General features: G+C 40.3%; 1 protein-coding gene across 3 annotated transcripts in view; it reads right to left on the bottom strand.

The window, feature by feature from the left end:
* Positions 1-16,856, bottom strand: part of CD96 (CD96 molecule) — a 79,855-nt gene that overhangs the window by 24,154 nt on the left and 38,845 nt on the right. For all 3 annotated transcript variants that reach the window (XM_074363170.1, XM_074363172.1, XM_010970763.3), the window contains exon 8: positions 13,301-13,393. In XM_074363170.1, coding sequence (XP_074219271.1) covers positions 13,301-13,393 — 93 coding nt within the window. The remainder of the gene's footprint in view (positions 1-13,300; positions 13,394-16,856) is intronic.

Raw genomic sequence — 16,856 nt, 5'->3', positions numbered from 1 at the left:
CATTCATTTGATTCCATCTAAGAGTGTTGTTCATGGGAAGAGGAATACTGCCCCGGGCATGCATCCTGCCTCGATCCTTGAGTCACTGGGTCTCCTGCCTGGCGTAGATATCAGGGCTGCTCTAAGCCTCCCCTCACAGGTAGGCTTATGGAATTTGCTGAGGGCTGAATATGTGCCAATAAGCTTCTGGGCACAAAAGGATCAGTGAGACCCATCACTATCTCGAGGGAGCCCAAGGTCATTTCAGTCTTATTGGACTCTAGCTGAATTTTGTTTCGGTCTTGGTCTGAGGGTTTGTTCCAGGCTGCATAGGTTAGTGGAAGAATGATCCCTTTACTATGAGACCTTGCCATCATGCAGAAGTCAGAGCTGAAGCCTGCTAGAGAACTATTTCCCTAGACAGATTAAATCCTCCCATTCCCCTTGGCTTTACACCATGGTTCAAGGTAAAGGCCCCTGGGTATTACATGACCTAATTGTTAACAATCTCCACACTGTTATCTCTTGCTACTCCCTGCCTATATTCTTTCATTTATTCACCCAGCATTTGGGAGCCTCTATCTTCCAGGCATCATGTCTGCCACTGGGGACACAATGACGAGCTCCCCTGGAGTTTAAGTTCATGGAGGACATGGACATTAACCGGAGAACCACACAAACCAATCCAAGTATGAGAACACATGAAGGAGGGAAGACCAAGTCAGAGTCCCAGGAATGCTGCCCTGAGAAATATAGAAGGAGAATGGAGGCAGAAAGGGGGCCGTGGGAGCTTTCAGGCAGAGCCCACAGCAAGTTCAAAGGCCCTGCACGTGGTCTCACACACTGTGGTTTAGTAGTAGCAATGTGGTACCTGTCTATTCCAGGGCTGGGCCATTACAAGCATCCAGGGAGCATTTGTTCTGCATGTTGAACTGAACTGAGAGCTGTCACAGTGCACGCCATGGCCTCAGCAGTGGCAGGACAGTGATCGAACTGTGGCATGCCAGCAGCAGCCAGCGCTGCTGGTTTCTCAGGGTTGTTTGGTTTTGTTTTGCTTCTGTTTTAAAAGCTATCCCTTCCTAGAGCCTGACCTGGAGATTCTGTAACTATAAGAGGACATATGCATCTGACAATCTCTGCACATCAAGTACAGCATGTTAAAATAATTGTATTCATATTATTTTCAGTCACGTCTTTAATAGATTCATGTTAGATACTTCAGCATGTGAATAAGCCATGTTAGCTCTCGTCTTTTCTGTTTCAAGGTTATGTTTACACTTACGAGAGCAAAATCTCTTCAACATTCCAGAGTTGGTTCTACATTATGACATATCATGTTGGCAAGTAGAATGCCAAACCCAGCAACAGACAGTTGTTTGATGGTTGTTTATTTCTTCTTCAGTTTGGGTGTTTATTGTTACTAAACCTTGTACGTGTCCAGAGATACATAATAATGATCCTTTGTTTCCAGGAAAGAAGAAGGGTTTTAGAAGAAAACACCACTTTGTACAAGATGTCTTGCTGTATTAATTCACAAACTACCAAGAGGTTAGATGAGATCTGAAACCTTCCTAGCCCATGTCTATTTCAACTTAAAATTTTTTTCACTAAGATGAAAAATTTCCCTCTATGTTATCCCTGGAAGTTCCATTAAGTCAGAAGACAGCTCTAGGCAGTTCTGAGTCGAATGGAGGAGACAGAAACTTGTTCTCTAAGAGCTAATTCTGGTCGCCTCCTTGTGACATTGTGAAGCAGAGCCAAATCTCTTAACCTGGACTCCTGCCATCTGCCCAGTGACTGTCCCTCTCACGGCCGGAGAAGGGAAAGGCAGGGAAACGCTAGAGGCCCCACAGCAGATTAATTGGGGGGAAATATTGAAATAGTTTCCAAACAATTTAAGTTAATTATATAATAAGGATTACTATGTACCAAATAAAAGAGACAGATGAGAAGTGGTGATAGGGTAAGGACTAAAGAGAAGGGTAAGGAATAAAATGGTAACAACAACAACAAAAAAGAAATATTGATTTGATCATTGCTTACTCCCTCAAAGAATTGAAAAATATAAGTAAAGGTACTGATTTATTTTAAGATGAATTTTGCTCGCTGGACCCTTCTTTTGATCACGACATCCTTCTCGGACTGGACTGTGTGAGCCTTTGCTTTATCATTGCTCTTTATGCATTTTCACATTTCCTAGTCATAATAACTATATGAGCTAGATGATATTACTTCTGTTTTTTAAGATAAAGAAACAGTATTAGAAAGGTGAAAAAACTTGCCCTGGGTTACAGAGCTAGTAGGTGGCAGAGGTAAGAATTGAACTCAAGCCTGTCTAACACCAAAGATTATATTCTTTCCAGTCTGGTAGCCTTAAAGTACAGGCAGCCTTGTTACAGGACGTGTCATCAGAACCAGGGCTTAGCCACGGAAGGGCTCAGTCCTGGTCCCTAACATGCATCCGCCCAGAGTTGAAGGCATTTACAGCCTCTGCCTGTCTCCTCTCGCCCATCATCACCTCTCAGTTTCCTGTGATGAGACTACGCCAACTGCGGGCCCTGACCAGGTGCCTTTTTCTTTAGGGAGCTTTCTTCTGCTCTTTCCAAAACTCTTCCATTGTTAGTCACATTCCCCTTCATACTTTAGAAAATATTCTTAACCCCTCAAATATTTACTGAGTTATCAATACTTATTGATAACCATGTGTTATCACTCTTCTAGGTGATCGAGATACATCGGTAGACAAATCAGACAAAAAACCCTGCCTCATGGGATTTAGTTTCTTGTAGGGAGGAGCCAGAAAAATAAATTACACAAGATGCTAAAAGATGCTACGGAGAAAAATAAAACAGGAAAAGGGGACGGGGGTAGGATGGGGGTGTTGTAGTTTTAAATGAGTTGGTCATGGAAAGCCACACTGAGAAGGTGACGTGTGAACAAAGAGTGGGAGAAGACGAGGGCGTGAGCCATGTGGATTTAGAGGGAAGAATTTCCAGGCAGAGGAAACAAGTAAAACGGCCCTGAGGTGGGGGCAGCTGAGGCACGTTGGAAGATCAGCAAGGAGACCACTTCAGGTGAAGCACAGTGAGTGAGCGGTGGCTAGAGTAGTGGGAATGTAGTAAACTGGATGTAACCTGTGGCCTTTCAGGCCATTGACAGATATCTGCCCTAGCTCACTGCCCCCGCCTCTCCTCCACTCATGTGACCTAGATCCTGGCGGGTTTTATTTACATCTGAATCTATTTCAAGTAGAAGTAGGACACATAATTCTAGACTTTTTGTTTTTATTAAAACACACAATTTAGACAAAGACAGACTGGTTAATTAATCAACCACTCTATTTCCTAACTTGGGTTCCTACTATGTTCCCAAAGGGATTTAAGGGAACTAATAATAAAATGCAGCTTTCTGACACTTACTATGAACCAGGTACTATATTAGGTGTTTTGCAGGTCTGCCTCTTCTGCTGCTTTTAATAACCCATGAGGAAGGCACTATCCATACTAATACTCTTCCTTTCCTTCTTTCTCTTGTCTTTCCCCATTTTCTTCAAGCATCCTCACCTTGGCCTCACTTTTAGAACTCTGTCTATTACTTTTCAATCCATCACACTGTGCCCAAACCTATAGCTTTCAGTGGACCGTCTCAGTAGGTAAACCATCAATCACCTCATCATGTTTGCTTCATTTTCACTACATTTATTTTACTTACTCATTTTAAAAATTTTTAAATAAAATTGAATATATTACTGTGTACACATGATGATTTGATATACATATACATAGTAGAATGATTACTATAGTCAGTTAACACACCATCTCCTTTCGCATACTTTCTAGTGTGCCAAGAACACGTGAAATCTACTCTTAGCAAATTTCCAATATACAATCCAGTAGTATTAACTATAGTCATTATGCTATACATTAGCTCTCTAGACTTACTAGTCCTACTTAACTCCAACTTTGTACACTTTGACGAACGTCATCCCGTCTCTCCTAGCTCCCTGGCCCTGGTAACTACTGTTCTACTCTTTGCTTCCATGTAATTGACTCTTTTTAGATTCCACATATATGCAGTTTTTTTTCTTTTTGTGTCTGGCTTATTTCACTGAAGCATTATGTCCTCTATGTTCATCCACTGCATATGGCAGGATTTCCTTTTTTAAGGTCAAATTATATATATATATATATATAAATTTTTTTGGCCCCATCAATTGGAACTTAGGCTATTTCCATATCTATTTGAACATGGGCGCACAGATTATCTCATAGAGGTGGCTGATTTCATTTCCTTTCTGTATATACCAAAAAGAGAGATTGCTGGATCAAATAGTAGTTCTATTTTTAAATTTTTTAGGAACTTCAAAGACTGGTTTCCATTAATGGCTGCATCAATTTACATTCTCACCAACAGTGTACAAGGGTTCTCTTTACTCCATATCCTCACCAACACTTGTTTATCTTTACTTTTGTTGCATTGTGACACATTGTCACAAGTGTGAGGTGATATTTCACTGTGGTTTGATTTGAATTTCTTTAATGATTAGCAATGTTGAGCACCTTTTCATATACCTTTTGGCCATTTGTATGTCTTCTTTAAAAAAATATCTATTCAGATCTATTGTCTCTTTTTTTAACAGTTTGTTTCTTGCTTTGCTATTGAACTAAGTTCCTTATATATTTTGGATATTAACCCTTTATCAGATTTATAATTTGCAAATACTTTCTTCCAGTCCATAGGTTGCTTTTGAATTTTGTTGGTTGTTTTCTTTGTTGTGCAGGGTTTTTTTGGTTTGATGTAGTACACTTGTTTATTTTTGCTTTTGCTGCCTGAACTTTTGGTGTCACATCAAAAAAATCATTGCCAAGGCCAACTGATGTCAAGTTTTTCCCTATGTTTTCTTCTAGAAGTTTTATAGTTTCAGATCTTATGTTTGTCTTTAATATATTTTGAGGTGATTTTTGTGTATTGTGTAAGAAAAGGGTCCAATTTCATTCTTTTGCATGTGGAAACATATCCAGTTTCCCGAGCACCATTTATTGAAGAGCCTTTCCTTTCCCAGTGTGTATTCTTGGTAATTTTGTTAAAAATTAGTTGACCGTATTTGCTTGGGTTTATTTCTGGGCTCTCTATTCTGTTTCCTTGGCCTACGTGCCTGTCTTATGCAAGTATCATACTGTTTTGATTACTACCCCTTTGTAGTATAGTGAGAAATTAGGAAGTGTGGTGCCTCCAACTCTGTCCTTTCTCAAGATTGCACTGGTTATTTGGTGTCTTTTGTAGATATGCATTTTAAGATTGTTTTTCTATTTCTGTGAAAAATTCATTGGAATTTTGATAGGGAACTGCACTGAATCTGTATATTGCTTTGAGTAGTGTAGACAATTTAACAATATTAATTATTCCAATCCATGAACACTGGATGTCTTTCCACTTGTTTGCATGTCTCCAATGTCTTTCATCAATGTTTTATAGTTTTCAGTGTACGGATCTTTCATTTTCTTGCTTAAATTTCCTAGTGTTTTATCCTTTTTTGATGCTATTGTAAATGGATTGTTTTCTTGGTTTCTTTTTTTGTTGTTGTTGTTGGTGTCACTGAATTTCTTTTAATTGCAATGGTTAATGCAGAACAGAATTTTCAAATGGAACTCTTCGTACATCCCTTTTAGGTGAGGTCCCAGAGGCTAAGAATGAAATTATAGGCAAGTCATTCTCACTTCTGGAGCAGAGTTCTAGACCACCTATGAAGGACATGTGAAGATAGAGTAGAATGGGTTCTGTCAGTTCAGGTCCATCAACAACCTCAAGGCTATGAACAGGGAGAGAAGCAGCCCTGGTGAGGATTTCTTTAGAGAGAGCTGTCAGGGTGCTGTGAGTTAAGTCCCTTTTCATGGAGTAGGGAAAGAAAGGGATGCCGCCTCACCTTAGTCCAAGTGAAGTGTCATTTCAAGAGACCCCTCAGAGCTCTTGGCCTCTGTGTGCTGGAGTCTGGAACAAAGGAGGCTGGTGACTGACTCAGGCTAAAGAGACTACACTGGGAGCCCTGCTTGGGCAGCTGTGTTAAATGGGCATAGAGAGGAGAGGTACAGCCCCCCTGGGAAGAGGAGCACCTCCCCCAAACAGGCGGCCAAGGAACACGTTTTCCCAGACAAAACAGGATGCTACGAAAAGAAATCTTTACTCCCCAAAATACTGAGAGGAACAAAAAGCTCCCAAGCAGACAAGCCTCCAGATGCTTACAGGCTGCAGGGATGGGGTAAGGAGGAGACCGAAAGAGAGGCATGGCCCACAGCAGGGGGACAGAATCTACAGGCCAGTCACAGATTTCTGAGAAATCTGCCAAAGTGCCCCATGACATTAAAGTATCAATTTTTATTCTTTCCATCCTTAGGGCACCTAGGTCAGATAATAGTCAGCCTGGCAAGGAAGGTCTTTCCTTACTTACTTCGCCCCTGTTTTCCCCACGCTGTGGCTGCCAAAGAGAGTTCCAAGCCAACAACTAGTAATGGAGGAGAAGATGGGGCCAGGAAATCTCAAAGATATCTCCCTTGTCTCTCCTTGACCCCCACAGACGGAAAAGACAGCCTCACGTCCCAGACTTTCAGAGCTGAGTGAGACCACACTTGGTGAGGAGGTGGGGAAGTCCCGGAGTGAATTAAGTTTTGCAAATTTTGACATGACACTCACAAGCTTTTTAAAATTACTGACACAAATCTGTTCTTGTGGCTAAAAGGGATCAGACAATATTTATTATGTGAAAATCACCAATAAAGTCAAAGAAAAAATCACCTAAAATTTCTTTCAAAGGCTAGGAAGAAACTCAATAGAGCTTGCTTGGACAGGAAATGATGCACAAAAAGAAAATTATTTTTTGCTAACCTACAGAGTTCAACTTATTTGTTCAACTAAACACAAAGGTAAAAGTTATTTGTAAGGTCAGGTTGCTGTTGTCATAGGGATCTGGTTCATCAAGCTCAACGTCCAAGACTTTACCTATGCTCATGTAAAATTAAACCTAAAAGTTTAACTTATTTTCTCAAATAGTAATATTTTTCACTTGACCTTCCACTCTGTTGACATCACATTTATTGACACAGCTACCCAGAGTCTCCTTGACAAATGTGTAATTGTATTCCATCAATTCACCTGCAGCACAAAGAGCCTTTAAACCCATAATGGCATCAACTAGACAACTGCACTGAAAAGAACATAAGTCATCACCTACATCTAAACACACATGAGTCAGCCCCGTCAACTCCCGCTGTCAGGATAAAGTGGATAACGACCCTCAGTCAGCATAAAGGAGGCGTGTGTTGTGAAACCTTAATTTCTGCATACAACTGTTTTCCTGTGGGATGCAGATTGTTTGGTGAACATGTGCTCACTGAATGGCTAAAGGCAATGTGTACTGCTGGATTAACCATCTAGGAAGGATTTTTAGAGCTCCCTTGGGGGGAAGATGACAATAAGCAGGACAGAGCTCATCATACACCATGTGGTACATTCATCAACACTCAATAACTATGAAACGAATGGAAGAATGGGATGTCTAATAGATTTTCCCTGGAGGTACCTCACTTCAAAGGGGGGAACTGAGTAAACAAATACCCAGAGTAAATCAGTCATTGAGGAAACTACCCTTGACTTACAGGTGACAGGTATAGAAAAAATTGGGAAATTCTTTAACAATCTGTAATGTGTGCCCCAGATAAAAGGTTGTGAGAGATGCAAAATCTAGAATTCCCAGGATTCAAGGGAGAGCACTGGAGTTTGTACGGATTCTGTACGCATCTCTGCGAAGTAAGGATTATAGTATAATTATGCCGAGAAGAGAAAGGGTAATGGATGGAGGAGGGCCTTTTCCTCCAATTTATTTCCAACTGAGGACCTGTTAGCCCACTTCCAGAGGCTGCATTTCTCGGAAAGCACTGGCCCAGAGAAGGGAAAGATTAATGAAAGCATAGCCGCCATATTGACCTTTTCAGGGCAGCCATGCCAGCTTCACACTGGAAGGGGTATTCAACGTCTAAAGACTTATACTGAGCACCCAACATGCACTCTCAGAGGCAGTTTGAAGTCGCTGTCTGGACTCCTTTCTGTCTGTTTCACTTTCTGCATGACTTTGGGTGAGTTTTGTAACCTTTTTATGCCTTTGTATCTTCATCTATAAAATGGGGACGGATAATAATAGTACATATATTACTGTGTTTTGAGGAAGCTTAAATAAGAGAATACATTTACTAGTTGAGAATGGTGCCACACACACAGAGGCACTCAAACACTAACAAGGATTGTTACAATTATTGCTTAGTCCTACAATACAACCATGCCAGTTGGTGAAAAATTTTAGGTAATTACTAGTGAAAAAAAAAAAAAAAACCTGGAAGGCCTTTGATGATAGTTTTCTAAGCAGCTTTTATTTATCCCCCATATTGAGGCAGACAACTCTGCTGAGTCTTCTGTCACACACAGTACTCTCCACTTTTATATCTGCCCATTCTAGTTCAGAACATTATCACTTTACATCTACATCATTTGGTCTTCTATTTTACTTACATTTTTCATATACTCAGAAAGCCACAGTGGCTGCTTTTTGTTGTCCAGATCACAGCCCAAATCCACAGCCCATTATCTTAACCTTCACCTGGTTCTACCTCACCTGAGCAACTTGCAGCCCCTCCCTAACAAGCACTGTAGAACTCACCCTGCTTGTCTTTCCATGTCCTACGCTCATTTCATTTTATGTCTTTGTCTGAGGATCTGTCTCTCATCTATCTTCCATTTGAGTCTATATTTCTTTCCAGACCCGCTGTGTAACTTCCTTGATTCCACTCTCTGCCTCAGAACGCATTTATTTTTCTTAATTTTTGGTGTTTGGATACATATGATAGAGGCAGAAACTATGGGACAGCAGCAGAGGTGTCCTGACTCCTTCACTGCATACCCTGGGTAACTGCTTCCTTCCGTCTGTACGCCTCAGGTCTGACCCCCTGCTCTCCAAGGATCAGGTGTGCTCACCTGGAGAGCTGGCCAATGGTTAGAACCCGAGTGGACCTGGTATTGCACTCAGAGCTTCCAGGAGTAGGAGGATCCAGACTGTGAGGACTTGCTAAGTTTTTAGAGAGGGTTTAATATCAAAATCAATGCCCTCAGGTCAAAGAGTTGTGCACAGACATATCAATAGAAGGCTGAGCCAAAAGGCCTCTGGCCTAGTGGCCAGTGAAATGGGAGGCCAGGAAGTGGGTCTGGCTCAGTCATAAGCTCTGAGCAGCTGGGGGCCTGCCTGTTTCATTCGTCACTGTCTCCCAAGACCTCAAAAATTCCTGGCTCATAGTTGGCTTACTTGTTGAATGAACAAATGTCTTGGATGATGATCATAGTTGGGGCTGGTGTTTCTGAGGCCTGCTCTCTGAGGAGCAATTCATAGCCAGTGAGCTGGGAAGCACAGGGCTCTGCTTGGAGTCCTGCAAGGCCCGGAGTTACCAGTACTGCTCCTCCCTAGATTTGTCAGGGGTCTCTGATGGTTCCATGTGGGCTTGTCTCATCTCATCACGTCACCTGTCAGCCTCCTGTCCTTCCCTAGGACAGTGCTGAGAACGCCAGTTAGTTCAGGCTGAATTGAGCTAGGCTTCCCTGGGTAGCCCTTGCAGTGGATTATGAGTTATAAGGTTCCATTGTGTCCATTATTTTCTACAGTTGTTTAAAAAATATCCTTTCATTGAGGAAAAAATATGAATTATATGTTTGCAGCAAGATCTGTGGCTTAAAAATTCAGACTGAATTATACAGTTCACTATATCTTAGAGTCTGGAATGAAACCAAAGCCTTTTGAAGTTGGTTTCCATGACATGTTTCATCTCGCTTCCTTTCTTGAAAGAACACACAAGGGCGAATCCTACCAGCTTCCGAGGCAGTCGGTCATCATGTGACTTCACAAGTTACCCTCCAGGTTGCCAAAAAAATTTAGATTTTTCAGTTGTAATTCAATGTTTATTCTAAGTAGATAAGTTTTATTTAGATATAACCAGCCATTGATTTAACATGTTTTTTGACATATAAAAATCGGACTGAAAATTGTTCCAAATACAATCTTGTTACTACCTTGACAGAGGTGCAGATTTTGTAAAGTGAGAAATAGCTACTTTTATTATATTGGAGCCTGAATTTAAAACAGGGCTTCTCAATCTCAGCCCTACTGACTTTGCAGACGGGATAATTCTTTGCTGTGGAGGTTGTCCTGTTCGTGTTGTAGCATCTTTGGCCTCTGCCCGAGAGATGCTAGTAGCACCATCAACCCCCTAACTGTGGCAGCCAAAAATGTCCCAAGATACTGTACATGTCCCTGAGGGGGGGGGGGTGGAGGCAAAATTACTCTGGTGAGAATCATTGATCTTTAATAGTTCTGAGGTCCAATGTGGTGGGTGTTTATAATAAGGAGGTCTTTTGATTCTTCAGAAATTTCCCAACTGTATCAGCTTAGTATGATAGTAGATCAGGTAGCATGCTTTCTGCTTTTTAACAAATATGTTTATTTGACTGTGCCCTTTCAACCTCTCTAATACTAGAGCTATATTAGATTGTAGATTTTTTAGGGTAACAAGTATCCTTTTCTTTTCCTTGAATTTCTTCACAGAAATAAGAATGGTATTTGATCTGATGAAAGAATTTAGTGTATGTCAACTAACCCCACAGAAAACTCAGCTAGAAGTAATTCATTTCTGTGTTCAATTGGCAGAATGTACATGCCATGACAGTGTGAGTGTTTTTTTCTCTTTTGTTTACTGTTATATTTCCAACACCTAGAAGAGTACCTGGTGCATAGTAAGTGCTCAATAAGTATTTGGTGAATGAATTATGTCACTTCCCTTCTAAAAAAAGGTTTAATGGGGTCCCTCCCATTTCCTAAGGGATAACATTTAGAATCCTTAGACTGGGGCTTAAGGCTCTCTTTAGTCTGCATTTTCCAATCTTCATCCTTGCTTCTCTGCTGCACAATCCCACTTCTCTGACCCAAACTTATCTACTAATATTGTCAAATTCCCATGAATATTTTTACCAGTGCACAAAGGCTCACTTTGTTTTCTTTGTTTAAAATGTTTTTTCCAGCTCTCAACTTAGTCAAATAAACACAATATGTAATTCAAGGGTCAGCTTATTTCATCTGTCTTAAGTAACACTTCCTGACTCCAAAAACTCATAGGGACCTTTCCATACTCAAAGCCTAAGACTTCTTGGTCTGTTCCTCTCCCTGAGCATTTTAATTCTATAAAACATGGCACCTTGTATGCTACTGTTTAGACTGATACTTTTCCTATGTGCGTATCATCTCTCTCCAAGTGCACTGCAACCTTTTTGAAAGCAGCAAAACAAATTATCTTTTTTTGACAATGTTTTTGAGTCTATTAACTGATATTTACATAGTGAAGAAACATTATTCTCATTCATTATTTTTTATTCATTTATTCAACTAATATTTTTTGCATGCCTACTCTCTGCTAGGCACGTGTAAGGAAGCAAAACAAATACCATCCCTGTCCTCATGAAGTATTTAGCCCAGCTGGAGAAAACATGCTACCTAATGCACTGAGAACTAGATTTAGAGTCAGAAGACTTTGGTGTGAATACTAACTTTGCCACTTACTAGTCATGTGATCATTTAAGCTCTCAGCAACTCAGTGTCCCCATCTGGAAAATGGAAATAATAATGTTTGTTCTGTCTACCTCTCAGAATAAAAAAGATAAAACCACATTGAATTTTATGTGCAAACATTTTCTAAAAGTTACAGGATGTGGTTGTTTTAATTTGTCCACAAATGCTTTGACACCCTTTCTTTCAAGAACTGGAGCCCAATTTTCTCCCTCTTGAGTATGAGTTGGACTTGGTGCCTTACTTCTAACAGATAGAATATAGCAGAAGTAATGGTGTGCAAGTCTGGAAGCTGTGTCATAAAAAGGCACTGTGGCTTTTGTCTTGGTGACTCTATTTCTTGAATTACTTGGTTTAGCAAAAGGTTGCCATATTGTGAGCAGCCCTGAGGAGAGATCCCAAGTGGTGAGGAACTGAGTCTCCTGCCAACAACATGCTCAGCTTGGAAGCAGAGCCGTCATTTCCAGTCAAGCCTTCAGATGACTAGTGTCCCAACCAACAGCTTCACTACAACCACATGGAAGAACCTGATTCACACCACTCAGCTAAGCTGCTCCTGGATTTGTAACCCCTGGAAACCACGTGAGCCAATATGTATTTCATAAGTTGTTAAGTTCTGGGGTAAATTTGCTATACAGCAATGGATAACAAATACATAGAACACTAAAGAGATTTAAGGTACCATTGTTGAATATACCAATATTTGTTGAATGAACGATACCATAATCTACTATGGTTTATTGCTGAATGATGAGTTAGAAGTAGAAGAAAAAGCAGCTTATAAAGAAGAAAATGACAAAGCCTTAAGAATCAGGAGAAACCAGATGGATGTAAAACTTCTGCTGGGTGATTTGCAGGCATTTCTCACCCTGCCACATGCCTCATTTTCTGAGAGGTATCAACCTGTGACAGTGGCTGCAGGCTACGTGCCAAAGGCTACAGGCTAAAGGAATTGTTCATTCCTCCTGACTGCTTTGTTTTATTCCATTTTCAGTTCTCATTTTGAGCTAAAATGGATAGTTTTAATTAAATAAGAAATGAAAGCCACACTTCTACTCTAGAACATACTTTTTCTGTGTGTTAGTGAAAGTCACTTTGGTTCTTTGTTAGACACAAAGGCCATGGACATGGGGATTTATGATTTGTTTGCATCAATGCCAACTTCTGAAAGTCACTGCTAGCCCTCTGCCATAGTAACACTGACCCAGCCTGACCTCCATTATTAATAATGCCACTGGGAGGCTGGATTCATAGTTCTCATAGTCAACTTTGTCAGAATTAATTTGCACGAGAACAAATTTAAATTTAAAACTATCTATCTACCTCGGGTCCACAGGATCCCCATTGACAACCAATTTCTTTAACACCCCATGGAGAACACAATTGTGGAGGAGGACTGTCAATTTATTAACTTATCTAACAATAAATACAGAATGTACACTTCTCACTGAATATTTACTGACCCTGATTTTGCCAAGCCTTCAAATGAAGGACTTTGGAAGTTGTGCTAACTCTTTTACGCCACGAGAACTGTACTCAGTATGTTTATCTAAAATGCCATAGATAAGAAAAGGGCATGAGTTATAAATCTTCTGAAATCTTTTTCTTCATCAGTCTACTTGGTTAAAGGGTTAATACCTCGGGAAAAGTAAAGCAGTGTGGAAACATCCTTACTTGTAGGAGATATGCTGTTGGCTAGAGAAGGCTGGGTGCCCACGGTGGATTCCACAACACGGAGCAGAGGCTCTGTGGGAGGGTTCTCTGGGCCTGAAAGGATGAAGCAGACATTGATAATGAACAAAATATGGTTCCAAAAAAATACAGTATTAACTTAGTTCCCCCCCAAACTTTTATTTATTCATCTAACAGAGTATTATTGATTAAAAATCATCATTATTGCCCTGCTATGGCTAAGGCAGTGGAGCATAATGGTGGATGACAAAGACATGGAGCAGTCTTCAGGGAGCACACAGCCTGGAAAACAGATAGGTAGCCAGGCACCGTGTTGAGTGCTGACAGCGAAGTGCAGGGCACCATGGGAATGCACAGGAGAGGCACCCACCAACAGTGAGAGGTCAGGGAAGGCTGACCTCTCAGAGAAAGCAACATTTAACCAAGACCTGGTAAAACAATTATAGCAGCTAATGTTTTGAGGTATTTGAAAAGTAACCATACAGTTTGCAAATCCATAAACCCACAAAGGTTTTAATCAGTAAGAGTAGAAACAATGGTACAGCTCCCCAGTGGAAAGGAAAGTAGAAACTCTGTCTTGGTCAAAACAAAACTCAGGGGGTATAAAAAGGAGTGGTTAAACCAAATAGGGAAAAATTATTCCCCAAAACTCAAATGCAGAATTCAGCAGAAACATGTCAGCCAGTTTTCAGAACATTATATTTACCATAACGTTTTAAGGGGCTGAGTTGCTGGCCTAAAGCCACATCATCTATTCCTGAGAGTGTCTGTTCTGCACAGGCTGGGCAGGGCTCTCAGGGCCACCCTCATGGGCAGCAGTGGCCATGTGTCTGTTCCACAAGGGCAATCGGGTCAGTTCTGGAGCCTCCTCAGAGCTTGAATCAGCCATCAGCTGGTCCACCCAGAAATGAACCAAACCTCAGGGTTTGCTAGGTCCTTACTTCTCAAAATGTGGCCCATAGCATCTCTTAGGATCTTTTTAGAAATGCAGAATATCAGGCCCTGCCTCTCCCAACCCCTCAACTAAATGAATCACAATCTGCTTTTTAACAAGGTCTTCGGGCAATCTATATGTATAGGAAAGTCCTTTATTGACACTCTCTGTATTCCTGGGGTCAGTTATGGATATGAAGGAGATCATGAAACCAGAAGTATTTGTCTGGCATATCTCACCTTAAGATTCAGTGGTCCTCTCATCCCACTCGAACTCTCCCTTTTTAATCCTTTCTCCACATACCAAAATACACATGGACACTCTCTCACACACACTAAACTACTCATCAACCCTTAATTCTCTTTGTACCCCAAAGGTCTTGATCAAAACAGTTACAGCTGGAAATCTATTTAATAAACAAATCTCTGATGAGGCTGATGGTAATCAGAATATCACCCACCCCAGGAGGTAGTGTTTGCATTCAGCTTTTGAATTGAAACAAAAGAAAATATCCCCTCCACCTGACCCCAAACAAAATAACTCTTGTATAAGCCAAAACACTGACTCTGTCGTGCTGCAACATTAGACATTCTGATAGAGCAGGCTGGCATCATAGGATATTTTTAGAAAGAGCTTTTTATTTTTCTTTTTTTTTTAAGTTGCTGTCGAATCATGAGAATTCTTTAGGCCCTGGTACTCAAATAGCTGCCTGATGAGCCACCTTCACCTTGACCTCTTCCCCTTTCTGAGTTTTTAGACTAAGAATCACTGAGAACTTGAACATCCTGGGAGACTGGTGGGTAGGTGAGGAAGGAAGCATCTGAGAGGACTGTTATCTTCAGCCTTCCAATATTATTACTCTTTTCTGGGAACAAGAGAGAGCAAAAACTCCTCCCTTGCTCTCCCCAAATCTCCCTCGTGTTATGTAAGGGTCTCAGAATTTCTCCACGTTGGCACTCAGAGACAGGTTTTCCTCCTGCATTTTCATCTCAAGATCTGTCAACAGTAATAACCTGACTCTTATACAAGGCATCAAAAGTTTACTCCAGAGTTCATAAAGCATCCAGCAGTACTGCTGCAGGCAGAAAGCACATTTGGAAGTAAATGTTTAAGAACTTGTAACAAATGGGAAAATATGATACGATAATGACATTGCTTTGCAGAGCCTCAACTGCATTTTCTAAATCATTCACAGAGATAAATGTGAGAATGTGACCAGAATACAAGCTGTAATTTTGGGAAACTGAACTCTTCAAGATTTATTGTCTTAAATATTTGATCATAAAGGATAAAAACTTATTTGACTATTTAAAATTAACCATCCACTCAGAGCCTAAAATTATACTAGATCAAGGGCTGTCCTGTAAAATTGAAATTACGGTGTGCTCTGAGTATCTGAATCGGTGCTCTTTCTTATGGCCTTAAATATATTCACTTTTTTTCTGATCTTAAAACCAAACACAGTTTAAGAGAATGAGAAGATAAGCCTGGAAGAAAATATCTGCAAAAGACATATCTGATAAGAACTGCTATCAAAATAAACAGAGAATTCTTAAAACTCAATAATAAGAAAAAAACACCCTGATGTAAAAATGGGCCAGAGGCAGCTATCTCACCAAGGAAGATATAGAATTGGCCAATAAGCACATGAAAACATGCTCTGCATCAAATGAGATCAGAGAAATGCAAACAGAAACAATAATGAAATTCTGCTACACGTATTCCAATGGCCAAAATCCAGCATACTGACAATATAAAATGCTGACAAGGATGTGAAGCAACAGAACTCTCATTCGTTACTGGTGGGAATGCAAAATAGTACAGCCACTTTGGAAGACAATTTGTTGGTTTCTTTTAAATCTAAACATACTCTTACCATACAGTCTAGCAATTGTGCTCCTTGGTATTTACTCAAAGGACTTAAAAACTCATGTCCCACAAAAACCTGCACATAAATATTTATAGCAGCTTTATTTTTAACTGTCAAAACTTGGAAACAACCAAGATGTCCTTCAGTAGGTGAACAGATACATAAATTGTGGTATATGCACTCAATGGAGTATTATTCAGTGCTAAAAAAAACAAAAAACAAAAAACGAGCTATCAAGTCATGAAAAGACAAGGAGGAACCCTAAATGTATATTATTAAGTGAAAAAACTCAATTTTAGGGCAGTGAAAATTTGGGGCTTTATGATACTATAATGATGAGTACATATCATTATGCATTTGTTCAAAACCCATAGAATGTACAACATCAAGAGTAAACCCCAAGGACTTTGGGTGATTACTGTGTGTCAGTGCAGGCTCATCAACTGCAACAAATGCACCGTTCTGGTGAGTGATGTTGATAATGAGGGACAATACGCATTTGTGGGGAGAAGGTAACGAGAAATCTCTGCACCTTTCTCTTAATGTTGCTGTTTATGTAAAACAGCTCTAAAGAAGTCTTTAAGAAAAAAAAGAAAAACAAGAACCAGTTTTAACATCATAAAATACTGATTTTTTCAAACATGGTTCCGTCTATGATGGGAATAGGATTCTCTTTAGAAATTTGAGGTTACTTAGTCCTTAGCTCATGTCCTTAGATTCTGTCACAGCTACTG

This window comes from Camelus bactrianus, chromosome 1, assembly GCF_048773025.1.
Source record: "Camelus bactrianus isolate YW-2024 breed Bactrian camel chromosome 1, ASM4877302v1, whole genome shotgun sequence".
In the NCBI taxonomy this organism is placed as follows: Eukaryota; Metazoa; Chordata; class Mammalia; order Artiodactyla; family Camelidae; genus Camelus; species Camelus bactrianus.
The sequence above is the reverse complement of the archived record's forward strand: the minus strand, read 5'-3'. Positions and strand labels throughout refer to the sequence as shown.